This window comes from Rhinopithecus bieti, unplaced genomic scaffold (genome assembly GCF_001698545.2).
Source record: "Rhinopithecus bieti isolate Rb0 unplaced genomic scaffold, ASM169854v2 scaffold_15676, whole genome shotgun sequence".
In the NCBI taxonomy this organism is placed as follows: domain Eukaryota; kingdom Metazoa; phylum Chordata; class Mammalia; order Primates; family Cercopithecidae; genus Rhinopithecus; species Rhinopithecus bieti.
In genome coordinates, this window is record NW_016809194.1 from 2,282,217 (window position 1) to 2,306,235 (window position 24,019).

At 40.1% G+C, this 24,019-nt stretch overlaps 1 protein-coding gene across 1 annotated transcript in view; it reads left to right on the forward strand.

Moving 5' to 3' along the window:
* The first annotated feature begins 2,242 nt into the window (after positions 1–2,242).
* The window catches only part of XPR1 (xenotropic and polytropic retrovirus receptor 1), a 262,511-nt gene continuing 240,734 nt past the window's right edge, over positions 2,243–24,019 (forward strand). The window contains 1 exon segment of the mRNA XM_017888797.1: positions 2,243–2,501. Within this exon segment, the coding sequence (XP_017744286.1) occupies positions 2,433–2,501 (69 nt within the window). The 5' untranslated portion in view covers positions 2,243–2,432.

Genomic DNA, 24,019 nt, shown 5'->3' on the forward strand with positions numbered 1-24,019 from the left:
ATTTTGAGACGAGGTCTTGCTCTATCACCCAGGCTGGAATGCAGTGGTGCAATCTTGGTTCACTGCAACCTCCACCTCCTGGGTTCAAGTGATTCTCTCACCTTGGTCTCCTGAGTAGCTGGGACTACAGATGTGACTGCCATATCCGGCTAATTTTTGTATTTTTAGTAGAGATGGGGTTTCACCATGTTGGGCAGGCTGGTCTTGAACTCCTGACCTCAGGTGATCCTCCCGCCTCAGCCTCTCAAAGTGCTGGGAATACGGGCGTGAGTCACTGCGCCTGGCAGGAAATTTATTATTAAATCTTCTTCTGTGGATGAATTAAGATTGTCATGCCCTAGGTGGCAGGGCTCTGGATCAGGCATGAGAAAAATCAAGAATTTTAGAGTGAGTTTTGAGGGTTTCCTTACTTTCTTGGGTTGGGCCATGGTTCCAGAATTTTTGCACAATTAAGGCATGGAGGTATGGTGCTGCTGGGAGCAGTGTGCCATCGTCCACCAGGGCTGCTACTAAGAATTTCCCATTCTAGTCCATGACTGGCTAAAGGTAGGAATCTCTTTTGTAGCTGTCCCTGGTTCCCTTTTCCCAGGTGCAACACACAGCTATTTCCTTTCTGTGGTCTCGCCTCCTTCCTGGTAGCACAGATATTCCTTTTTGCTTGTTTCTTTCTCCTGGCAAGGTTTACCTCCAGCAGAGGGGACTCTTGATGGTGAGCAGAGGGAGGTCTGAGGTGAGAGGAGTCCTCACTCTTCTTCCTTTATTTTTTTTGACCTTGATTACCTTTTCACCAGGCTTTTATACAGAAAAAGCCAGAAAGACTCATAGTCTATGCCTATTTTCCATCTTGTGTCATCCCTCTCCTGGGAAGTGATTGCAGAATCCCTATTGGCATGAATTAAGGGGAAGGGAAAGGGGAAAAGTACATGGAGAAAAAAAAAAAGACAGCAGAGAATGATATCTCAGAATACTGCTCCAGGCATAGTAGTTCCTTAGTAAATCTTGAAGTCTCATCGAAATTGTGAGGGTTAGGCTGAGCAAGGTGGCTCATGCCTGTAATTCCAGCACTTTAGGAGGCCTGGGTGGGAGCACTGTTTTAGCTCAGGAGCTCAAGACCAGCCTGGGCAACGTAGCAAGAACCTCATCTCTCCCAAAACTAAACAAAAAAATTACTTGGGCATGGTGGCATGCACCTGTATTCCCAGCTACTCAGGGGGCTGAGGTGGGAGGATTGCTTAAGTTTGTGAGGTCAAGGCTGCAGTGAGCCATGATGGTGTGACTGCACTCCAGCCTGGGCAACAAAGCGAGACCAAAAAAAAAAAAAAAAATTGTTAGAACTAAGGGACAAAGTACATGTAAGAGGTTTAGAATGGTACTTGGTACAGGAACAGTGAGTGCTCAATAAATTATTATTAGGTCTCTTCCACCCAGGGCAGGACCTGGGTTTCTGTCTTGAATCGGGACTTCCAAGACTGTCACTCCCACATTTAATGTAGTACAGAGCTCTGTGAGTGATCGCTGCCCAAGTTCCCCAGGGACAGCTCAGCCTGGATGCTGGGCCTGTTTCTGGTTTTACTGGGGTGGGCTTAGGGCTGTACTTCTAGGGGGTTCTCTTTCCTCTCAACATTGGTTTCCCTGCCAACCCTCACCCCCAACTCCAGGAAGCTCAGTTTTACAAGCGCAGTTGGTACCCGCACTTGGTGTTTTTATTGGCCTTTCTGATAGCCCCGGGACTAGACAACTACATTGAAATTCAGAAATAGCATGCACTTTTTGTCATTGATGGCTTTAATTAAATTCAATGAGCATTTATTGAGCACCTAGAGTATGTAAAATACTGTTCCTTTAAATACATTTAGTTCTGAACTATCTGTTTCAGCTTCTTAGTTTGGATTAGTGCTGATCCATTTCTTAAGGGTTTTATGAAGAATAAATATCAAAATGGAAAAATATTTGCACAGTTCTTTGTAAATATAAACGTCTTGTGTGGATTATTGTTGCTACAGTATTAATATTAATTGCAATAACAACACTGCTGCTTCCCAGACTGGCGATAGAGAGCAGCTGTAGGCCAACAGGAGCCAGACTGAAGAGGTCCGGGGAGGTGCCTTCATCGCTTACGGCCCACAAGGGGCGGAGTCTTAAGAAACGTATCTAAGCCCCACCCCTTACAGCGCCCCCTTCGTCAGGGCGGTGTAGGCGGTTACCATGGCGATGACGTCTAGAGGGCGGGGAGGGGCGGGGCTATGGAGAGGAGGAGGAAGATGGCGGGCGGGCGGCTCTGAAGAGACCTCGGCGGCGGCGGAGGAGGAGAGAAGCGCAGCGCCGCGCCGCGCCGGGGCCCATGTGGGGAGGAGTCGGAGTCGCTGTTGCCGCCGCCGCCGCCGCCGCCTGTAGCTGCTGGACCCGAGTGGGAGTGAGGGGGAAACGGCAGGATGAAGTTCGCCGAGCACCTCTCCGCGCACATCACTCCCGAGTGGAGGAAGCAATACATCCAGTATGAGGTACCGGCAGCGGCTGGGGTGTGGGAGGACTCGGAGGGTCCACCATCTCACCAGTCCTGACGTCCACCGCCGCCTTCCGCTTCGGCTGCCTCCCTGTGCCCGGGCAGACTTTGACCCGCTGCCGCGGGGAGCCACTGCGGCATCCCCGCCGCGGCCGGCCGCCTCCCGGCTCCGCTGTCCTTCCCCTCCCCCGCAGCCCCACTGCCGCCGGGGTAACGGATATGCAGGCGGAGGGCCGGGAGGAAAGGCGCTGCCCGGGCCGGGGCCGGGGAACGGTGGGAGGGTGAGCTGCAGGTTGGGGAGTCACGGTGCGAGGGCAGCCCCCGGTCGCAGCGGTGTCGCGCTAATCCCCTTCTCCCCACTCGCCCTGACCTCTTGTCCTCACCCTCAGCGAGCGCCCCCTCGCCGAGGTTAGGTCTTGTTTCTCTCCACCTCTCACCAAGGAATCCTCTTCCAAGAGAAGCCCCTCCAGTGATTTCCTTGATTCCAAAGAGCCCTTCGGCTTTTTCCCTCTTGCCCACTGTTGACAAAGGCTTTGTAACGGGGTTGAAACTTGACTTAAGTGTGTGTCACATAGGCAGTGGTTATAGTTTTTATAAACACGTTGTAATCAACTGTTCTGCTTTGATAATAAGACTCTACTGATTGCATGAAGTCTACAGAGTAATAAAATCTTTGTTTTTGCCTCTTGTTTTGGAATGGAGGGAAGAGGAAGGAGTGAAGAGAATTATTTACATTTTTATATTTTCTGCTAAGTTTTGCTAGCTGGGGAGAAAATTAGTATATTGTAAACAATGTACCTTACCTGTGTATTACGGGAATCGTGCTCCCCATTCCCTCCCAATTTCTGTGTTAACACTCCTGGAAGGTATTTAATAGATAATAAGGAATCTTACGTTAATACAGGGAAAAATAAAGATAATGAACCCATTTATATGTTCAGAAGACAAGATACCTAAGAGACTTTAAGCATTGCGGTAGGTTATTCTCAGTAGCTGGCAATTCAGCTCCTGGATAGAGAAAGACCGATTTATCTGTAACCTCCAGGAATTCACATCTATTTTGTGTGCAGGAACAAAGAATATAAAATCAATATGAACACACATAACCTAGCTAGATTTTATGAATTAAACTATTTTAGTTCTCCATTTGATTTTTATATAAGTTTAGTGATAGGATGTTTGGGCAATAGCAGTGAGTGTATTTATTCATACAGCCATTGTAATAATTGAAGAAGACAGAGAAAGAGATGCAGGTAGGTTAAACAGAATCTTGAATATTGTGAAATAAATTCACTTGCAACCTAGAGTATTTGATTATTGCTAGAAGTGAAAGGCCTGGAATTATTAATGCTTTATTGTCACTTAGTTTCTTACAGTGTTTTGTGCCCATGCTTTGTAAGAATGAATGAAATAAGGGACTACCATTTCAGCCCGCAGAGTTGATTTATTGTTTCTAATAACATTCAGTTTTAAAACCTTGGCTAGAGTCCAAGTGATGGTTTTTATTGAAAGAAGGGTATTGGTCTTTCATCTTTCTAGTAGTAATTTTCAGCACCACTGCCAGTTCTTCATAGAGGCACAGGACAGGAGCATGCTGAAGCACATCTTATATTTGTTACATAGCGTGGAATGCTTTGGGCTGAAGTAATAGTGGCTGGATGTATGCCATGATTCGTTTTAGGTATTTCAACACTTAACTATTTCATAGAATTGTATTAATTTGCAATATCTGAAGCTGGAAGGAGAAGCATACGATTTAGTTTGAAAATGCAACCCTCTTAATTTGTAATGTCGCTTTTGTGGCTGGAGGAACGACAGTGATTCTGGGGCTCCTCAGTCACATAGTCCACTTGGATACTGTTCCTAAATGTTTACTGTAGGTTGGTCACAGAGGGGCAAAGTTCCTGAGATTATGTTGTGTCTGCATTATCTTTCTCAGGCAAGTTATAAATTACGTTTTGAAAAATTCATTTATTCTGGATAATTGAAATTTGATTCTGCAGAGTTCCTACTATGTGGCTCCTGTCCTAGATAAACTCATCGTTTGGTAGGCAAAATTAAATAAGGCGCACTTTTCTTTGTAAGTTGGAATCAACGAATATTTTATAGGGTTGGAATCTACGTTTTGTGTGTTTCCGAAGAGTTGGTGCTATTCCTTTAAAAGTAATAGAGAGATGTAAATGAGAGTCTTTAGAGTTCAGGAATTTTAGCAGTTTAAAACTTTGGGGAAAAGGACATCCATAAAATTCGCTAGAGAAAAGGACCTTTTCACAATGAATTAAACTGTAGTTTCTCATATGAGGATGATGCTCTTAAAACACTATCAGTAGAACAGATGCTGGGGTTTGTTTTTCAAGCACTGATGGTGAAATTTTGGTATTTTACCCTTGGTTTCTAGCCTAGGGTGCTTTCTAGTGTTATGAATCAATATGAGCTGTTCAGCTTCTTTGGTTTTTTGTGTCATTTTGCTATATTAAATATTACTTGAAATAAACAGAGAATTAGAATCTGAAAATTTTGTTTTACCTCTATAATCATATTTAATTATATATAATATGTATATATGGTAATACAATAAATACTAGTGTTTGTATATGTTAGCCATGAGACCTGGGTACAATCTTTTTTGCCTTTCCCAGGCTCGTTCTTCTTCCATAAAGTAAGTATATAGGGCCAGAGCTTTTCAAGGTTCATTCTAGGTCATGTTTTTGATTTAACTTTTAATGGTTTTTATTCCTTGAATTGATAAAATTGTTAATGGTAATAACCCATCAATATCCTGAAAACTATTATGTTTTTTAGTTGAAAAGTAAGTTGTGGTGTTCATAGATTCAGTCTTCATAGGCAGAATAATAAAGCATAAAATAATAGACCAACATGGAGAAGCCATATAAAGAAAATCTATTTGATCCATTTGTAAGTAGTTTTTACAAACAAGCTGAGACTATTCCTGTTTCCAGTAATCTGTTTGAGTATAAATCTTGGCATATAAAATAGAACACTGGTAAATCTTTGTAAGAGCTTTTTTAAAATTTAGAATTAGTGACTATATATTTTAAAGCTCTGCAATTGACTTATCAAAATTAACTGAGCCTGGTTTCAACCAAATAGACTAATATGACCATGTTAATATTTTGCAGAATATTAGCAGAAGACGCAAATGTATTTGGTATCTTAGGCTGCTAACTTTCCCTAGGGCCTTGTGTGTCTTTGGTTTCTTGGGACCTATGAATGATTCTTTTCAGTGTACCCTTTGTTTTGTAATAAAATAACAAGGTTTCTAAATTACAGGATTTTGGAGCTAAAGGGAATTTAAAGATTATCTACCTTGTTTTTCCAGGCAAGGAAACTCAGGTTCAGAGGGGTTGAGCCACTTGTTTAGGAATATGTGTATGTCTCTTGAGCATGTGTAAGCATTGAGAGTCAGGTCACACTGTGTGATCCTGATGAAATCATTTGTTCTTTCAGCTAAGACACATCTTAAGTTTCTTTAATGTTAGAGAATTGGACTTGATTTCTAAGCTCACAACCCCATATTATTTAAGGACTCATCCAGCTCTAAAATTCTGTGTTTTTTAATGGTTTAATTATGTTTGATATATGAAGAGGACAGAACTTAACAGAACTATTAATAGCATCCTTTAAAATTAATAATATCCTTTCAAAAATTTTTGATATTTTGATCTGTGAGTAAGATGTTAACCCAGTGAAACTCTCATATTTAACTTAAAAGGGATGATGATGAGTTCATTTTTTATTGCAGGATTTTGGAAAGGAGAGGTTCTGCATGAACTACTCTTCCCTTATGTTCAAGTATAAGGAGACATTACCGTTAACATTATTAAAATTTTCATTTATAGAACTCTCCCATGGGAACACTTGTGTTACAGGCTTCAGTTTCCCAAAGGTATTATGTTGATTAGGTAGAGTTAACTTGCCTTGCTGCAACTTGTTTGAAATTTCCAGTTTGGCCACCCGATGGGGCACAAACCACACTTTTTCTTTCAGACACTTTTGTAAATGAAAGTATAGTGTAGTGTATTTAAGATAACACTTGTAAATGATTGCGTCAATGAGTTGGTTGGCATTTACAAATGTTTCTTGAGTGGAATAAATGTTGTAAAGACAGGAAGCTATAACTATTTTTTATCATCTTTAAGTGTGTTAGCATGAGTATCCTGAAAAGATTATACTTGTCCGTTTATCCTGAAGGTTGGTTTTGGATCAGCTTTTGGGTGAAGGCCCAGATCATAAGAACCTAAGAATCTTATTTGACCTCGGGTGACCGTGGAAAATTAGTCCTAGCTTCAAATTCAGTCCGAATCTGGGAAGCATTTAAGAGAATGATTGAGTGTGCTGGGTAGGGATTTCAGGTATGTTTGAGTTGTAGGCCCCAAAGGAGTGTGCCCAAAACTCCCATGGAGTAAGAGAAGACAGTATTAGAAAAGTAAGGGGGCCAGACACAGTAGCTCACGCCTGTAATTCCAACACTTTGGGAGGCCAAGGCAGGCAGATCACTTGAGGTCAAGAAATCGAGACCATTCTGGCCAACATGGTGAAACCCCGTCTCTACTAAAAATACGAAAATTAGCTGGGTGTGGTGGTGCACGCCTGTAGTCCCAGCTACTCGGGAGGCTGAGGCAGGGGAATTGCTTGCACTGGGGAGGCAGAGGTTGCAGTGAGCTGAGATCGTGCCACTGCACTCCAGCCTGGCAACCGAGTGAGACTTTGTCTCAAAAAAAAAAAAAAAGGAAAGAAAAGAAAAGTAAGGACATGTCTTAAGACTCCTGTAAAGATTCTGTAACAGTAATACCAATAATGCAAGCACAAGTGAACAACAAGAAAATGACAACAGAGCTGAGGTTTCTCCTTCTAGTACTAGCTTTTTGGCAGCCAAATTACAGATACAATGACACTTTAGTAAACTTGACAAGAAGTTTGCCAAAAATTTAAAAATTGTTAAGTTAATGCTTTTTTTTTTTTTTTTTCCGGAGACAGAGTCTTGCTCTGTCACTCAGGCTGGAGTGCAGTGGCCTGATCTCAGCTCACTGCAACCTCCGTCTCCCAGGTTCAAGCCATTCTTGTGCTCAGCTTCCCAAGTAGCTGGGATTATAGGTGCACACCCCTACACCTAGCTAATTTTTGTATTTTTAGTAGAGACGGAGCTTCAACATATTGGCCAGGCTGGTCTCAAACTCCTATTCTCAAATGATCCGCCCACCTCAGCCTCCCAAAGTGCTGGGATTACAGGCATGAGCCACCACTCCTGGCCTAAGCTAACTCTTTGAAGTAAGGTTTTACATCTACTGTCAGTCACAATGAACTTGACTGTAAGTGTATATATTATATTATGAGTATTCTGCCTTCGTGAGGTCTGTTTTTTCAGTTTATAGCCATTATAATTAAGTTTCAAAATCAAATTAATCCTGAACTTTGAACCAGACTTTTGAAATACTGTATCATAAAATGTTAAATGACGATTTTATTTATTTAAAAAACTTTTTTGTTTTTTTAATGAAGATTAAAAAAATGAAACTTTTCAGTTTTGTTCTGAAGGCATTGTTATTGATAATTTCTTAGATCAAAATATTTTGTACTATTCATAAATGAAAGGTAAAATTATTTCATCCTTTTGTCATCTTTTAAAACTTCTATTTTGAACAGTTTTGTTTTACATTGTACATAAGTATAGATGGGTATAATTAATACATAAATATGCATATATTGGAGATACATAAAGCTTTTTTGGAATAGGGATTTGACCTAATAAAAGTTTGGAAGACTTTGCCCAACTTGTACAGATTAATCACAGCTGGTTTGTGGGTTGCCTGGTATTGAGGTGGTCTTTGGGAATGAGAGAGTGTCAGAATTCAGCAGGGTTCCTGCCCAGTGTATTTGCCTTTTCAGGTCTTTCCTTTTCTAGTAAATGCTAAAAGAAGCCAGCAGAGAAAGCTCATGAACAAATACCTTACAAATCATTCGTTCATTCCACAAATTTATAGAAGTCTTCCTTTGCTATAGGCTGATTTGTCATTAAATGCTAGCTTTCAGTACCTTAAAAATAGCAGGAAGAAAACCAAAACACACACACACCAAATTTGTGTGTATGTGTGTGTTTGGTTTTGTATTTCAGTCAACATAGTATTTTTAAAATTAAAAAATGATATAGAGAGGGAAGACTGAAGATTGAGGACTTGAAACATGGTTATAAATTTGTAACATGGTTACAAATTACTTTTGTATAAATTTGTATTACTTTTGTAATACAAATAAGTCTTGTATTACTTTATACTTTTGTATAAATTTGGATTACTTTTGTAACTTAAGTTATATGCCTTTAAAGTCTTAGTTGTTTACTCAGACTGATATTTAGTCACCTATTTCTTCCCATCACCAAGCAAGTGTGGTATGTATAGGGACTGATCAGAAAATCTTTTAAAATTTAGGCTGGGCATGGTGGCTTACACCTTTACTCCCAGTACTTTGGGAGGCCAAGGCTGGCAGATCACCTGAGATCAGGAGTTCGAGACCAGTCTGGCCAACATGGCGAAACCCCATTTCTACTAAAAATACAAAAATTAGCTGGGTGTAGTGGCATGTGCCTGCTGCTTGGGAGGCTGAGGCACAAGACTTGCTTGAACCCGGGAGGCGGAGGTTGCAGTGAGCTGAGATAGCACCACTGCTCTCCAACCTGGGTGACAGAGTGAGACACTGTCTGAAAAAAAAACACAAAAAACTAAAACCCTTTAAAAATTGTTTATTTGCTAGGGAGTCAAAGGAAAATATAATTAATCTACTGTAAATGTAACATTTTCATAATCTCTATAACAAGAAGCTTAATATATTGATTAAGAAAACATAGTGATCTCTTATTAATTGAGGATGACCTGCTGTATTAGAAAGACCTTGGACTAGAAATCAGATATAAATCCTAAAATCCAGTTCTATCATTGACTGTTCATAAATAACTAGTGAACAAGTGATTTTTTTGAAGATTGAAGTACTGAAATTTAATCATAAAGTGGGAAGTTTTTAGGTTATTTTGTGTAAAATACACAAAAACTGGGTAAAAAACTGGGTAAATTTATTTAGGCTAAATTTGGTAAAGTTGTAATTCATAGAGTAATCCATGTGCTTTGTGAGCTTTTTTTATACCTTAGAGTAGTGGTTCTCAAACTTTTTGGTCTCAGGACCACTTGAAACTCTTACCAGTTATTGAGGATTCCAGTGTACATTGATACATATGCTGTATTAGAAGTTTGAAGATAGCCTGAAAAAAAGGTTCTCTAGTCTTATCAATCATGGAAGAGGATAAAGGAGTCCCCTGGGTGAGGAGTGTCTGGTATCTGCCCCACAGCCAGGACAATAGAGAAAAGAAAGTTGGCTTCCCTGGATCTCATAATTCTACTTTCCTTTCTTTAAATTGAATTAGCAGAAGTGTGGTAAGCTTGTCATTAAGGAGAAAGGAATTAACATTTATTGAGCAGTTAGGAACCAGGTGTCAGCTGTTTTACATATGTTATCTCAGTGTTCACAACAGTTTTGTAAGATAGATGATATATTATCTCCATTTTACTGATGAGGAAACCCAGGCTTAGAGAGATCAGTAATTTGCTTAAGGCTATATGCTTAGTAAGTAAATGGAACCAGAATTTGAAATCAAATCAGATCAGACTGTGGAGCTCTTGCTTTTATATGGAAATTGTAAATAACAACAGTGATGGTAGTAGTGGCAATAACAGCAGCTGTTATTTTTTGAGTGCTTACTGTATCAGGCGCTGTGGTAAGCTCTTTAAAAACACCTCTTACAGTGTAGGTTGTTAGCTCTATTTCTAGATGGGGGAGACTGAATCTTGGAGCCATTAGGTAACTGATTATGTTGATAGTAATTGTGGATAGGTAACTGTGGAGATTGTAAGAGCCCATGCTCTTCGTTCCTATATCCTACTGTTTTATGAAAAATGAATAAATCCATCCACTTATACATACATACATTTAGGTCTGGTCTGACCTGTTCTCAGGCACCACTGACCTTTCTACAGCCCAGTGAAGTAATGGCTGGTCTATTTTTAGTCCCAGGTCTTAGTCTGCATAGTTTGGAGATAGTAGAGTGTGGTCTGTGGGATAGTGTCCACCTCTGTTAAATTATATTTCCCTCAAGGTTATCAGTGTAACTGTTACTGGACAGCCAGCTGGTAAATAAAAGAACTTAGGAAGATGAATCAGAAGAAAAAGGTAAGGAGATAAGGTGATAAGGATAAAAAGAGGAGGACAAAAGTGGACAGCTGTTTGCTGTGCCACAGTTTTGGTGTTTGGCTTCTGGATCATAAATCATGGAATGTTAGACTTGCAAGGAACTTTAAAGATTATATAGCTCAACTTCCTTTTTTACCCAAATGGGAAAAGAGGTTAAATGATTCAGGTTATATGGTTTGGTTTGTAGCTGAGTTAACACAATCACCCTGATTCATTTTATTGCTCATTATTTTATTTAATATGCTAGTATATTAATAACACATAGAGAGGAAAAACTCTGAAGCCAGTCTGCCTACGTTTATATTCCAGCTCCACCACCTGACTGGTTGAGTGACTTCAGGCAAGTCAGTTAACCTTTTTGTGCTTCAGTTTCCTCATCTGTAAAACAGGGATAATAAGAGTACTTAGGGGATTGTTGTGAGGATTATATGAGTTAAAAATATGAAAAGTGGGGCCCGGGGCGGCGGTGGCTCAAGCCTGTAATCCCAGCAGCTTTGGATCCAGGCTGAGAAGGGCCCCGATCAAGAGGTGCAGGAGATCGAGACGGCCTCCGGCTAGAGCCGGTGAAACCAGCCCGTCTCACTAAAAAAAATCACAAAAAACTAAGCCGCGAGGTGGCGGCGTCTGTAGTCCCAGCTACCTCTGGAGGCTGAGGAAGGAGAATGGCGTGTAACCCGGGAGGGCGGAGCCCCTGCAGAGGCCTGAGATCCGGGCCATTGCAACTCCATCCCTGGACGACAGAGTGAGACTCTGTCTCAAAAAAAAAAAAAAAAAAAAAAAAAATGAAAAAAAAAATTTGAAAAAAAAAATGAAAGTGTTTAGAACAATGCCTGGCCACCATAGTAAAGAAGAAGAATAAATTTCCTATTAAAATTATTCTTCTGCAGAGCTCAACAATCCACTAAATAAGTGGCTAATATGATAGTTTGACTGGAAAATAAGAACCAAAGCTGTCTCCCCAGGTGGTCCAGTTAGGTTTTCATGGGAAAACAGCTTTGCTAATTTTTCGCTAATATTTTTCTTATCTTAATAAATCCCACTTAACCTTTTTGTAGAAGTAAGAAAACCAGGTGAGAACAATTATGTGGCTGTGAGGTAAATTAGTTCCCTTGTAACTTGTATTCATCTCAGTTATAGACTGTGTCTGTATATTCATTTTTAAAATTGAGGTGAAGTTTGCATGTGTATTCTTAAGTATGTCTGAATGGCTTAAGTGAGTTGCTTGAGTTTTTAGTGGATATCTGATTTTGGTTCTTTTCAGTTTTCTAGTGAAAATTTAATTTTTAATCCTTTTTAGAGTTGAAAGAGACCTTCTCAACCCCTCTGTTTTACAAATGAATAAATTAAGAGCAGAGATGCCAAGGTACCTGGTCAGAGTCTCACGACTAGCTGATGGCAGAGCCTGATGTAAGAATATTGGCCTTCTGCTTACTGCTGTACCTTGTTAAGGCTTATCATTGCTATGTAAACTAATTGCTTTTAAATTTTAAGAATGAAGTTTCTTTGTAAGAGTCAGTAGGGATTTAAATGTTCTTACTAATGATTACTCAGATACTCTGCATTAATACGTTTATCTGTATCTAATCCATTAGATCCCATTAACAACCTGAAATAGTTCTTGCGAATGCCAATTAAAAAACTGGGTAAATTAATGATGTTATTATTTACCCAACAACAAGAAAGTTAGGCATTGCCCTATTTACGTATGGTCACAAGTGGAAACCTATCTTGAGTGAGGAGATAGGACCGAGGAATTAATGGGGAGGCTTGAGGGGTCAGGTAACACTGAAAGCAAGACTCAGGAAGGTTTAGAAATGGATTGGCCTTGTTCCTCTGTAACATACCTGTATTTGAATGTTAGCACAGGTTACATGTGTTACCTGTACATGAAGAGTATATCCGCCACCTGTAACCCAAATTGCCAAGCCAAAGTCAGAGCATATATGGGTAGAGAAGAAAAGAATATGAATGAAACCAGTTTACTAAGTATACATGAGTGTCCCCTGTCTTTTTTTTTTTTTAAATAGTAAAACAATAATGATGATAATAATAACAACTCATGTTTGTTGAGTGCTCTAGTGTGCCAGGCATTTTACATTTAATCCTTACCTTCTAGGGTAGGTTTTGTTATCCCCATTATAAGAAGATACTGAGTCTGAGATTAAGTAGATTGCCGAAGGTCATGTAGCTAGGGAGTGGTTAAACCAGAATTCAGACACAGGTATGACACAGATATTTCAGACACTGAATTCTTAACTTGGTGTTTTGCTGTCAGGCAATATAATAGGTAAGCCTTAGTTCCTGCCTTAGAGGAGTTCTTAATTTGGTTGGTCTCCTAATCACAGTATATACTGTGATTATGTTATAGAGGAATGACCAATTGATTTTGCCCTAGAGCACAAAGACATTTATCTTGGAAAGATCTACAGAGGTGGTGTTTGAACTGGGTACTAGAGATTGAGTATGATTTTAACACATAGTGAAGAGGGGAAAGGGCACCTGGGGAAGTCTAGGCAGTTAGAGCAATAGAGAACAGAGGCAAAGATAAGTGGAAGTATCCAAACATAGTTAATGCAATCTGGTTTAGTTAGGTCTGTTGAAGAGCTGGTAAGGTGAAGTTGAGAAGGTGACCTGGGAGGGATGAAAGGGTGAAGGGCCTGTAATACCATTCTAAGAAGTTTAAACGTTTTCCTGGTGTGAAGCATGAAGGATTTTAAATAAGAGATTGGGAGAGGGGTTAGTTTAAAGTGAGGTGTGTAATCTAGATCTTGGAGGATACTTTGGAGAGTGCAAGACCAAAGACTGGGAAACCAAAGAGCATAGCCAAAGATAATGAAGGCTTGAATTAATACCTTATTTAATCAATTTTAGTATGTGTTTTTTTCACATTTTAACATCAGAAATCAGGGTATGTCAGGGTATGTCTTATAATTAATGCTATGCCATAGTTTAATTGGCAGACATTTTTCCATTCTTAGAAGCACATAAAATAATGCTGTATGTTATTATTAGTGGCATTCTAGATTTGATGAAATACAATAGTAATAACATAACATTCACTGAATGCCTACTATTTGTCAGGCAGAGTAGTAGATAGTTGTCAGTGTCCATCATCTAGCACAGTGTGTCTGTCACATTTAGCAACTCACGTATTTGTTGAATAAATTATCTCGTGATCCTTACAACAGGCCTGTTGACATAGGTGTTTAGTCCATTTTATATGAAAATAGAGTCTCATATTTAAGTAATTGTCCAAAGTCAAACAGCTAGTTAATGGTGGAGTTAACATAATGAACCTAGGTCTGCCTTACTCCAAATTCCATTTTTTTATCACTATGGATGCTCTGTGGTTTTACTGAGATAGGAAGAGGGTTCAAGAAGAAGAGTGGATTTAAAATTTGGTAGAAATATTAGGACTTTCACTGATGGAGTTCAAGTAGAAGGTGCATTTGAGGTCACTGTGTTGCTTGGGAACACCATTTGACTGGCTGCCAAGAAGCCTCTTAGAATGTCTTTACCGTGGTGAATTCAGTGTGGTCCAGGTTCTCATCAGAATTTGGTCTTTTCCATAACTCTGGTTTGATGGGGCTTGGGCAATAGTATATAACTGATTGATTGAATGATATTAAGTTCACGTGGGAGTGATGTATAAACATGTGGGTGCCAAATTACTAATTTACAATGAGAAATGGACCTAACATTCACATTCCAGGCTAAAATACGTTTTTCCTGTCACCAAGCTGTGAAAGGAGATACATAATAACTGGAAGGTGACTGGCTGTTTATATACTATAATTAGAAAGAGAGAGTTAATGGTGCATTTATTTAATGCTGTTAGGCCAGTGTCCCACAGTATTTAAATGGGTCAGGTCCTCGGTTAGGGTTGTCTTCTTCCTGGATTATGCTTGTATGTGCTGCCATTGTTTTGAGACTTTCCTTTTCCTATACTTTTAACGCTGACCTCTCCCTCTTCTGATTTACTTACTTATTTATTTTTTTTAAAGATAACGTCAATACTACTGATACTGGTCTGTGACTGTTTTTTTTAACTTTGTATCTATCTTCTAATCTATTGTATGTGAAGTTTAGAGTTTAGTTAGAGTCCAACAGACTAATTTGAATTTTGGTCTCATTGCTTATTAGATATAAGACCTCTCTGAGCCTTAGAATCTATCTGTAAAACAGTGGAAATATCTTTCTCAGTAATTGTGATGTTGAGATATTATGTATGTAAAACACCTGGCCTATATGTTGTAGGCCAGTGGTTCGCAACCTTTTTGGCACCAGGGACCGGTTTTGTGGAAGACAGTTTTTCTCCATACGAAGGGGAGAGGGAATGGTTTGGGGATGATTCAAGCATGTTACATTTATTGTGCACTTTATTTTTATTATATTTACATTGTAGTATATAATGAAATAATTATACAGCTCAACATAATGTAGAATCAGTGGGAGGCAGAGCTTGTTTTCCTGCAACTAGATGGTCCCATCTGGGACTGAGGGGAGACAGTGACACACAAAGTGTGTTGCTTATGTTCAGTCTACTCCGTAATCTGGTTTTGGTTGCTGTCACTGCAGAAAACCTGCTTCACAAAGATAGGAAGTTGGAAATGGAAGCAGGCTTTTCAGTGCTTTTGTGACAATCTCAGGATATTCTGCCTTGACTTGAATCCAGAATGTATGGAAATTTGAAGTTGTCTTAGACAGACTTTTAAGTCCACCGTCATTTGTGATCTCAAGCAGTTGCTCTTCTAGCACGGACAAAGTCGATTCACCTGGTTTATTCGCAAATAGGTTGCGGATCCATTCTTTCCCAGTTTGGGGGTCTTTTGTGGTTGGGAGGTAATGCTTAAACTGTTTTGAAAGCTGAGATAGGTGATCATGCACCAGCTGGGAGAAAGAAGGCCCTGGCTGAGTCTCTTTCAGAATCTCTGCTATGTTTGAAACATGTCAGAAATCTCAGTGTTCACTTGTCGCCCCCATAATTCCAGTTTGGCTTTGAATGCAGCTACTTTATCTGCAGACTTGAACACAGTTGTCCATCTCTCCCAAAGTGACAGATTGAGTTTGTTGAGCAGGTTGAATGTGTCACACAAGTTTTGCAACCCATTCTGTGTCACAGAGATGTGCTGCTAGTGGTGACTGTTTTTCTGAAATCTCTGGAGCAGCTTTTGTAACTAAGAAACTCTGGCCAGTGATCTACCTTTAGAAAGCCCTCTCGCTGAGAGAACATGTGTGTGCTCTGCATCCATATCCTCACAGAGCTGTGCAAACAGATGTGAGATAAGAGCATGTACTTTAATGTTAATAATTTTAGTCACATCTTGCAAAATATTGTTCAGGCGACATTTTTCAGCTAGCCAGCATTTCTCTATGGATGACACAGTGCATAGACTCGACATTCAGAAGTGACCTCTTTGACCTGAGTAGTGAAACCAGAAAGCCGTCCAGTCATGGCAGCTGCTCTGTCCATGCATATACCAACACAAAATGGCCAATTCAGTTTTCCTGATATGTAATCATTCAAAAACTTGAATAATTCTGCAGCTGTGGTGTTGGTTGGCAACAAAAGTGCACATAACATATCCTTATGCATATCCTCCTGAAAACATGTAACACAAAAACAGGCATTGTTGCCTTATTGTCAGCATTGGTAGACTTGTCAACCTGGATTCCATACCACGGTTCCCATTAATGCTAACAATTGTGCCTCAGTATCCTCTGCTATTTAATCCATTCGTCTAGTTACAGTGCAAGCCAAAAGAGGAACACGTGCCACCTTTTGAACTGCAGCCTCTCCTTAAAGGTCATGACAAATGTCCTCAGCAGCAGACATGATCAACTCTTCACCAATAGTAAAGGGCTTCTTAGCTTTATCAGTGCGGTTAGCCACTAAGAATGATGCTGTCAGTGCAGACACATTTGATGAAGTGGTGATGTTCAATAACTGCTTCTGTTCTTCATGTTCGTGTTTTTTTTTTTTTTTTTCTTTCGAAAAAGACTTGTCTTTTAATGCAGGGTGCTTGGTCTCCATGTGATGGAGCAGTTTTGAAGGTTGCATGGCTTTCTTGGATAGCTGGTTGCTACATATACAAAGCTGGCTTGGAGAATGTGAATCGCCTGTTGCAATGGACCCATTATTTAAGTAGGAGCCTTGGTATTTTTTTTTTTTCTTTTTTTTGAGGCGGAGTCTTGCTCTGTCACCCAGGCTGGAGTGCAATGGCTGGATCTCAGCTCACTGCAAGCTCCGCCTCCCGGGTTCACACCATTCTCCTGCCTCAGCCTCCCGGGTAGCTGGGACTATAGGCACCGCCACCTCGCCCGGCTGGATTTTGTAGTTTTAGTAGAGACGGGGTTTCACCGTGTTAGCCAGGATGGTCTCGATCTCCTGACCTCGTAATCCGCCCGTCTCGGCCTCCCAAAGTGCTGGGATTACAGGCTTGAGCCACCGTGCCCGGCGGTATTTTCTTTTAAATGCAGCTTTCTTTTTGTTAACAGTCTTAGAGTCCTCTGCTGTCTCATCATTGGGTGTTTTCCCCTTTTCAAAGAAGCTCTCTGCTCACATTTGTTTTTTACTCATTTTGGCTAGGGTTAGCTTGTGGGCTTACCAAAACTATGACTGAGACAAGTGTGCAGTGCAGGAAAGAGGCGTGGATGGAAGTAGTAAATAAAATAATGGGTGGGCCATGTGCGGACTGAAGTAAGTGTCGGATTCTGACTTAAAGCCTGCCACCAGATGCAGCTGTACAATTGATGTACATCAATCCCCTTGCTGCTATAAAGCCTGCCACAAGATGCAGCTTAATTGTCACTTACCACTCACTGGTAGGGTTTTGATATGAGTCTGTAAGCAATTGATTTATTATGGTCTCTGTGCAGTCAAACCTCTCTGCTAATGTTAATTAGTATTTGCAACTGCTTCACAGCACTAGCATCATTGCCTCAGCTCCACTTCAGATCATCAGACATTAGATTCTCATAAGGAACAGCAACCTAGATCCCTTGCATGCACAGTTCACAATAGGGTTCACCCTCCTATAAGACTCTAGTGGCGCTGCTAATCTGCAGAGCTCTGGCCGTAATTTGAGCAATGGGGAGCCGCTGTAAATACGGATGAAACTTTGCTTGCTTACTTGCCCACTGCTCACCTCCTGCTGTACACTACTGTAGATTTTATGTAAACACGGTACAGTTAGGCTACACGAAATTCATAAAAATTGTGCTTTAACATTATGATGGCTACAACAGCTGTGACTTTACTAAGGCAGTAGGAATTTTTTAGTTCTATTATAATCTTATGGGACCACTGTTGTATATGTGGTCTGTTGTTGACCAAAACATCATTATGCTATGCATGACTATATTTTATTATCAAACTAGGCCAGGTGCTTAACTACTGTAGGTTTTGTCATTGTCATTTTTCTTTGTTGCGTTCTAAGGAAAGCAGCCTTGGTGACTGTCTGAGTAGGTAAGCTTTAGAATATAGCACTAGCCAGGCTGGGCCCCACGGCTCACACCTGTAATTTCAGCATTTTGGGAGGCTAAGGTGGGCGGATCACCTGAGACTGGGAGTTTGAGACCAGCCTGGCCCAACGTGGTGAAACCCCATCTCTACTAAAAATACAAAATAAGGCAGATATGATGGTGCATGTCTGCAATCCCAGCTACTCCAGAGGCTGAGGCACGAGAATCGCTTGAACCCAGGAAGTGGAGGTTGCAGTGAGCCGAGATTGCACCACTGCGCTCCAGACTGGGTGACAGAGTGAGACACTTACCTCAAAAAAAAAAAAAAAAAAAAAAAAGGAAAAGAAAAAGAATATGGCACTAGCCAGTAGATCTTTCTGCAGTGTGGGTGTTCTATATCTGCATTGTCCAGTATGTGGCCACTAGTCAGATGTGGTTGTTTAGCATTTGAAATTTGGATAGATAGACCAAGGACCTGAATGTTTAATTTTAGTTTATTAAAATTAAAAAATTTTGCTTTTGATGGCAACATGTTGGTAGTGGCTATTGCTCAGCTCTAAAACTTTCACTAAGTCATGGCAAAAAGGACAAATTATTCTAATTCAGTTTCCCTTCATTGTTGTATGTATGTATTTGTGTGTGTATCTCTCATTTTGGGATTTTCCGAGAATTTGTAGCAGCAGAGGTTAAGGTTCTAGGTCTGTCTCTGCCATTAAGTGGCAGTGCCTGTTTAGTTGCACTAGATGAGAGTCTCTCATTTCTGAAATGTAGGATAGTGTTTTTCAAAGATTGGTTCACTGCCCATGTGCATCAGAATTACCTGGGCTGCTTCTAAAAATACAGAAATGCAAATATGTGGACCCCACTAAATATCTATAGAAAGTAGAATTTCTGGGGGTTCAAACCTGAGAAATCTGATTTTTTGTTTTGAAACGAAGTTTCACTGTATTGCCTCGGCTGGAGTGCAGTGGCACAATCTCGGCTCACTGCAACCTCCACCTCTTGGGTTCAAGCGATTCTCCTGCCTCAGCCTCCTGAGTAGCTGGGATTACAGGTGCACACCACCACACTCAGCTCATTTTTTGTATTTTCGGTAGAGATGGGGTTTCACCATGTTGGCCAGGTTGGTCTCAGACTCCTGACCTCAGATGATCCACCCGGCTCAGCCTCCCAAAGTACTGGGATTACAGGTGTAAGCCACTGCGCTCAGCCAGAAATCTGATTTTTAAAATTGTTTTCTATAAATTCCTGAGATGATCCTGATTGCTATACTGATTACATCTGTTCCTTTCATCTCTGATAATTTTTGACATCTCTAATAATAATCTTTTAGCTATTTGTTATTTGGTTTTTATATGTATTTTTTGCAGTTAGCATCTTTTAGGGGGACTTACACACTGGGTTCCTGAAAATTACATTGTATTTCTCACAATTTTCGGATGTTTGTGGGAGGAGTATAAGTCCTTGTTTGTGAAACTAATCCCCAAGAGAATTTTCTAGTGCAAACTAATAGCCATTTAGTATTTTGATTAAAGAATTAAAGATGCAGGCCAGGCGTGGTGGCTCACACCTGTAATCCCAGCACTTTGGGAGGCCAAGGCGGGCGGATCATGAGGTCAGGTGATCGAGACTATCCTGCCTAAGACAGTGAAACCCTGTCTCTACTAAAAATACAAAAAAAAATTTATCTGGGCGTGGTGGCGGCTACTCGGGAGGCTAAAGCAGGAGAATGGCGTGAACCCGGAGGTGGAGCTTGCAGTGAGCGGAGATCGTGCCACTGCACTCCAGCCTGGGTGACAGAGTGAGACTCCGTCTCAAAAAAAAAAAAAAAAAAAAAGAAAAAAAGAAAAGGAAAAAGATGCGTAACTCAATATTAAGTGCTTAACTTTAGAGGTCACTCTTGAATGATATATGCAAATACTCTGTGTTGTGGACAGTCTGTAATTCATGTGTCATTGTTTAAATAATGGATATTTGAAACACACAGCCAATATCCTAGTTTTCCTGCAGTTAGACTTTTTAAGTAAACATACTCCTAGTTGTGGGTGTTATGGAGTTAGATGAAGGAAGTGGGCTAGAGATCCTACTATTTAGTATGTAGACATATTTTCAATCTGTGTTTCTCACCTTTGCCTTCTGCTGAGTCTGGAGTGATACCCCTGAGTCCTTCCTCCATCCTTTAATTGACTGCAGGCTTCTGGGTATAGTATAGTGAGGATGGAGGTAGTGGAGGTGGGAGTTGAGTGGACCTGTTAACTGCTTTTTCAGCCAGTCCTCCTATATTTAGCCATGTCCCCTTAACTCTACCTTCTCAAGTACCTGATACTTCCACTTCCTCAACGTTTTTGGTGTCTAGGGGCTGGAATGGCTTGCTTCCTGTTGATATCCCTTTTTGAAGGTGTTTCAAGTTTTCCATTTTGTGTGCTGTCAGTTTACTACTCTCTCTGCTTTTTGTCTTCTAAAATTTATTAAAACCTCTTATCTGCTGCTGTCACCTTCCCCATTCTTTTTATTCTTAGAGTTTTATACTTAAAAAAATTCCTAGATTGTCATTTTAGTAGAGTTTTGGGACAGAAAGAAGATAAATGTATATAGTCAGTCTGTCATTTTTTGCTGGAATGTCTACTGCCCTCCCCCAAACTATTTTTTCTTTCTTAGAGACAGGGGTTTTGCTTTGTTGCCCAGGCTGGAGTGCCGTGGCACAATCATAGCTTACTGCAGTCTTCAATTCCTGGGCTCTAGGGATCCTCCCTCCTCAGCTTCCTGAGTATCTGGGACTATAGGTGCACAGCACTATGCCTGGCTCCCCACACACTTTTTGATTAAACAGAGTTATTTGATCACCTGTATCAGTACTGTCACTAGCTAAATTTCTCAAATGAAAAGTACACATTTGTTGTCTCAATGCCCTTTACCTCTTAAAACCTAAAAAAAAGCCAAAAACAATTTATGTTGAGAATTCACTATGAGCTCTTTTTGTCATTTCCAAAGGCCTATCCTTAATCTTCATTTTCATTATTATCTCTAGTAACAAGAGTGAGGAAGATAAGACAGAATCTTTAGGAATGAGAAGGGATTCTTTAAGGTTATATGAGATCTATTCATATTTGAAGGCAGTAGAGAAAGTAGCTGAATTTAAATTTGTTGCAATTCACCTTTCTTTCATTTATTATCTGTGAGACCTTTAAACAGTGATTTTCTCTCTCTGAATCTTAGTTTTCTTGTGTATAAAATGGAGGTAATATTTACTTTGTAAAGTTGTGGTAATTAGATATAATATTTGAAAGTGCTGCAAGGGCCTGGCCTGTAAAATATACTTTCTGATAAATTGTAACTGTTAATTTCTGTTATCATTAAAAATAAGCCATAGAAATAACTTTTTAAAAATCAACAGATATTTATTTTAAAGTATTAGTACTCAGTCTTTTTTGCATAACAGGACCCCTTTTCGATGTCATAAAGTTTCTTGGAAACTGAATGATGGTAGCTGGACATTTGGAATCCATTTCTTTTTTTTTTTTTTTGAGACGGAGTTTCGCTCTTGCCGCCCAGGCCTGATCTCGGCTCACTGCAACCTGTGCCTCCCGGGTTCAAGCAGTTCTCCTGCCTCAGCCTCACGAGTAGCTGGGATTACAGGCGCCTGCCACCACACCCGGCTAATTTTTGTATTTTTGGTAGAGGCGGGCTTTCACCATTTTGGCCAGGCTGGTCTCAAACTCTTGACCTCAGGTCATCTGCCCACCTCAGCCTCCCGAAGTGCTGGGATTACAGGCATGAGCCACGTGCCTGGCCTGGAATCCATTTCTTAAACAACATTGTGATAAGATGAATGACTGTATTTCATGGATACTAAGAGGCACATTGCCCTGTTCCACATTTGAATGTCTTTAACATTGGGATGCATCTTATGGATGTCACAGTTGAATTGGTAATGTTTTTCTGTCTTAATGGTACATAAAGTAATGGTGACTCTTAAGTCATTAATGGTATTTTAGATTTGATAAAATACAGTAGTATTTTATTAGTACAACTATCTTCTTATGTTTTGAAATACAATAGTGTATTTGTAGTTTATTAGCCTGTGGATAATGCCTAGTTTATTAAGGGCTTACGGTGTTTAAATTGGAGCCCAGAAGTGATCTGGGACCCATGGATTAGAAACTATGTTTATAACCATATAGGAAATAACATTGTAGAACCTTTTGGTTCTACAAATGAGAAAGGACTTTGCATTTTGATGTTTCGTTAAACTGGAAATGCTGTAAACTAATTCAATAAAAATAACAATAGCTGACACTTAAATTAACTGATGTGCTGATTTTAGACATTTAGATCTTGCAATACAAAGCCTGTGCAGTTTACAAACATATTTTGAACTGTACTAGATCCTGTGGCCTATGAAAGTTGAAGTGACAGGCCGGGCGCGGTGGCTCACGCCTATAATTTCAGCACTTTGTGAGGCTGAGGCACGCGGATCACATGAGGTCTGGAGTTTGAGACCAGCCTGGTCAACATGGTGAAACCCTGTCTCTACTAAAAATACAAAAATTAGCTGGGCGTGGTGGTGGGCGCCTGTAATCCCAACTACTTGGGAGGCTGAGGCAGGAGAATTGCTTTAACCTGGGAGATAGAGGTTGCAGTAGCCGAGATGGCGCCATTGCACTCCAGCCTAGGAGATAGAGCAAGACTCTGTCTCAAAAAAAAAAAAAGGTTGAAATGACAGTGCTCTTTGCCCTCAGAGAATTTACAACTATTACCATAATCATGTAAGAATGAGCTATACAGATTTAATTTTTGGAAGACAGCATTTTGTTAATCATCAGCTTTATTATATCATCAGAATAGGATTGGTAGAAAAAGAAGATGATGACTTAGTCTTCTGTCTGATCTGCTCCAGCCTCCAGCCCAGGAGTGTGTCTGTGTGACTTTCCAAGAGCATTTAGTGGAAGTTAAATTACAGTGTCGGTAGCTTTGACATATGGGAACGTTATTTTATTATGGTTAAATAAATCACTTATTTGAAATTGTAATAGTTTTCCTTTCCATACTTTTTATAAGAAATAAAGATTTTAGCTACTTTGATCAAGACAAACCAAAGATGTCGCATATGATGTAATAACGTGTAAATTTTGTGGTATAAAGTATTTTTCAAATCTAGCCTGATGTATTAATTATCTGTTACTGGATAGCAGATTACCTCAAAACTTAGTAGCTTAAAACAATAATAAACGTTTATTGTCTCACACAGTTTCTGTGTAGCATGAGTTTTGGAGCTGCTTACCTGGGTAATTCTGGCTCAGGGTATTTTGTGAGATTGCAGTCAAGATGTTATCTGGGACTGCAGTCATCTCAAGGCTTGACTGGTCTGGAGGATCCAATTCTAGGCTGACTCACTCAAATGGTTTGCAATTTGTGCTGGCTTTTCGAAAGGCCTCAGTTCTTCACCACTTGGACCTCTGCTTAGGACTGCTTGAATTTTTTCATGGCTAGCTTACCCCAGAGTGGGTGAACTAAGAGAGAACTAGATGAACACCACATTATCTTTTATGACCTAACCTTGGAAGTTGTACTCTGTTATTTGTACAATATTCTGATTGTACAGATACAAGGCTAACCTGTACAGGGTTAACTTTACCTATACAGGGCTAACCTGTATAATCAGTAGAATATTGTAGAGGTAAAAATCATTGGGAGGTGGAAGGTGGTGTTATTTCAGAGGCTAGGGTCCACCAGATATACAAATCTAATGGTATAGAAAAGTCTTGGAAATACAAGGGGAAATATTGGAAAATTGAG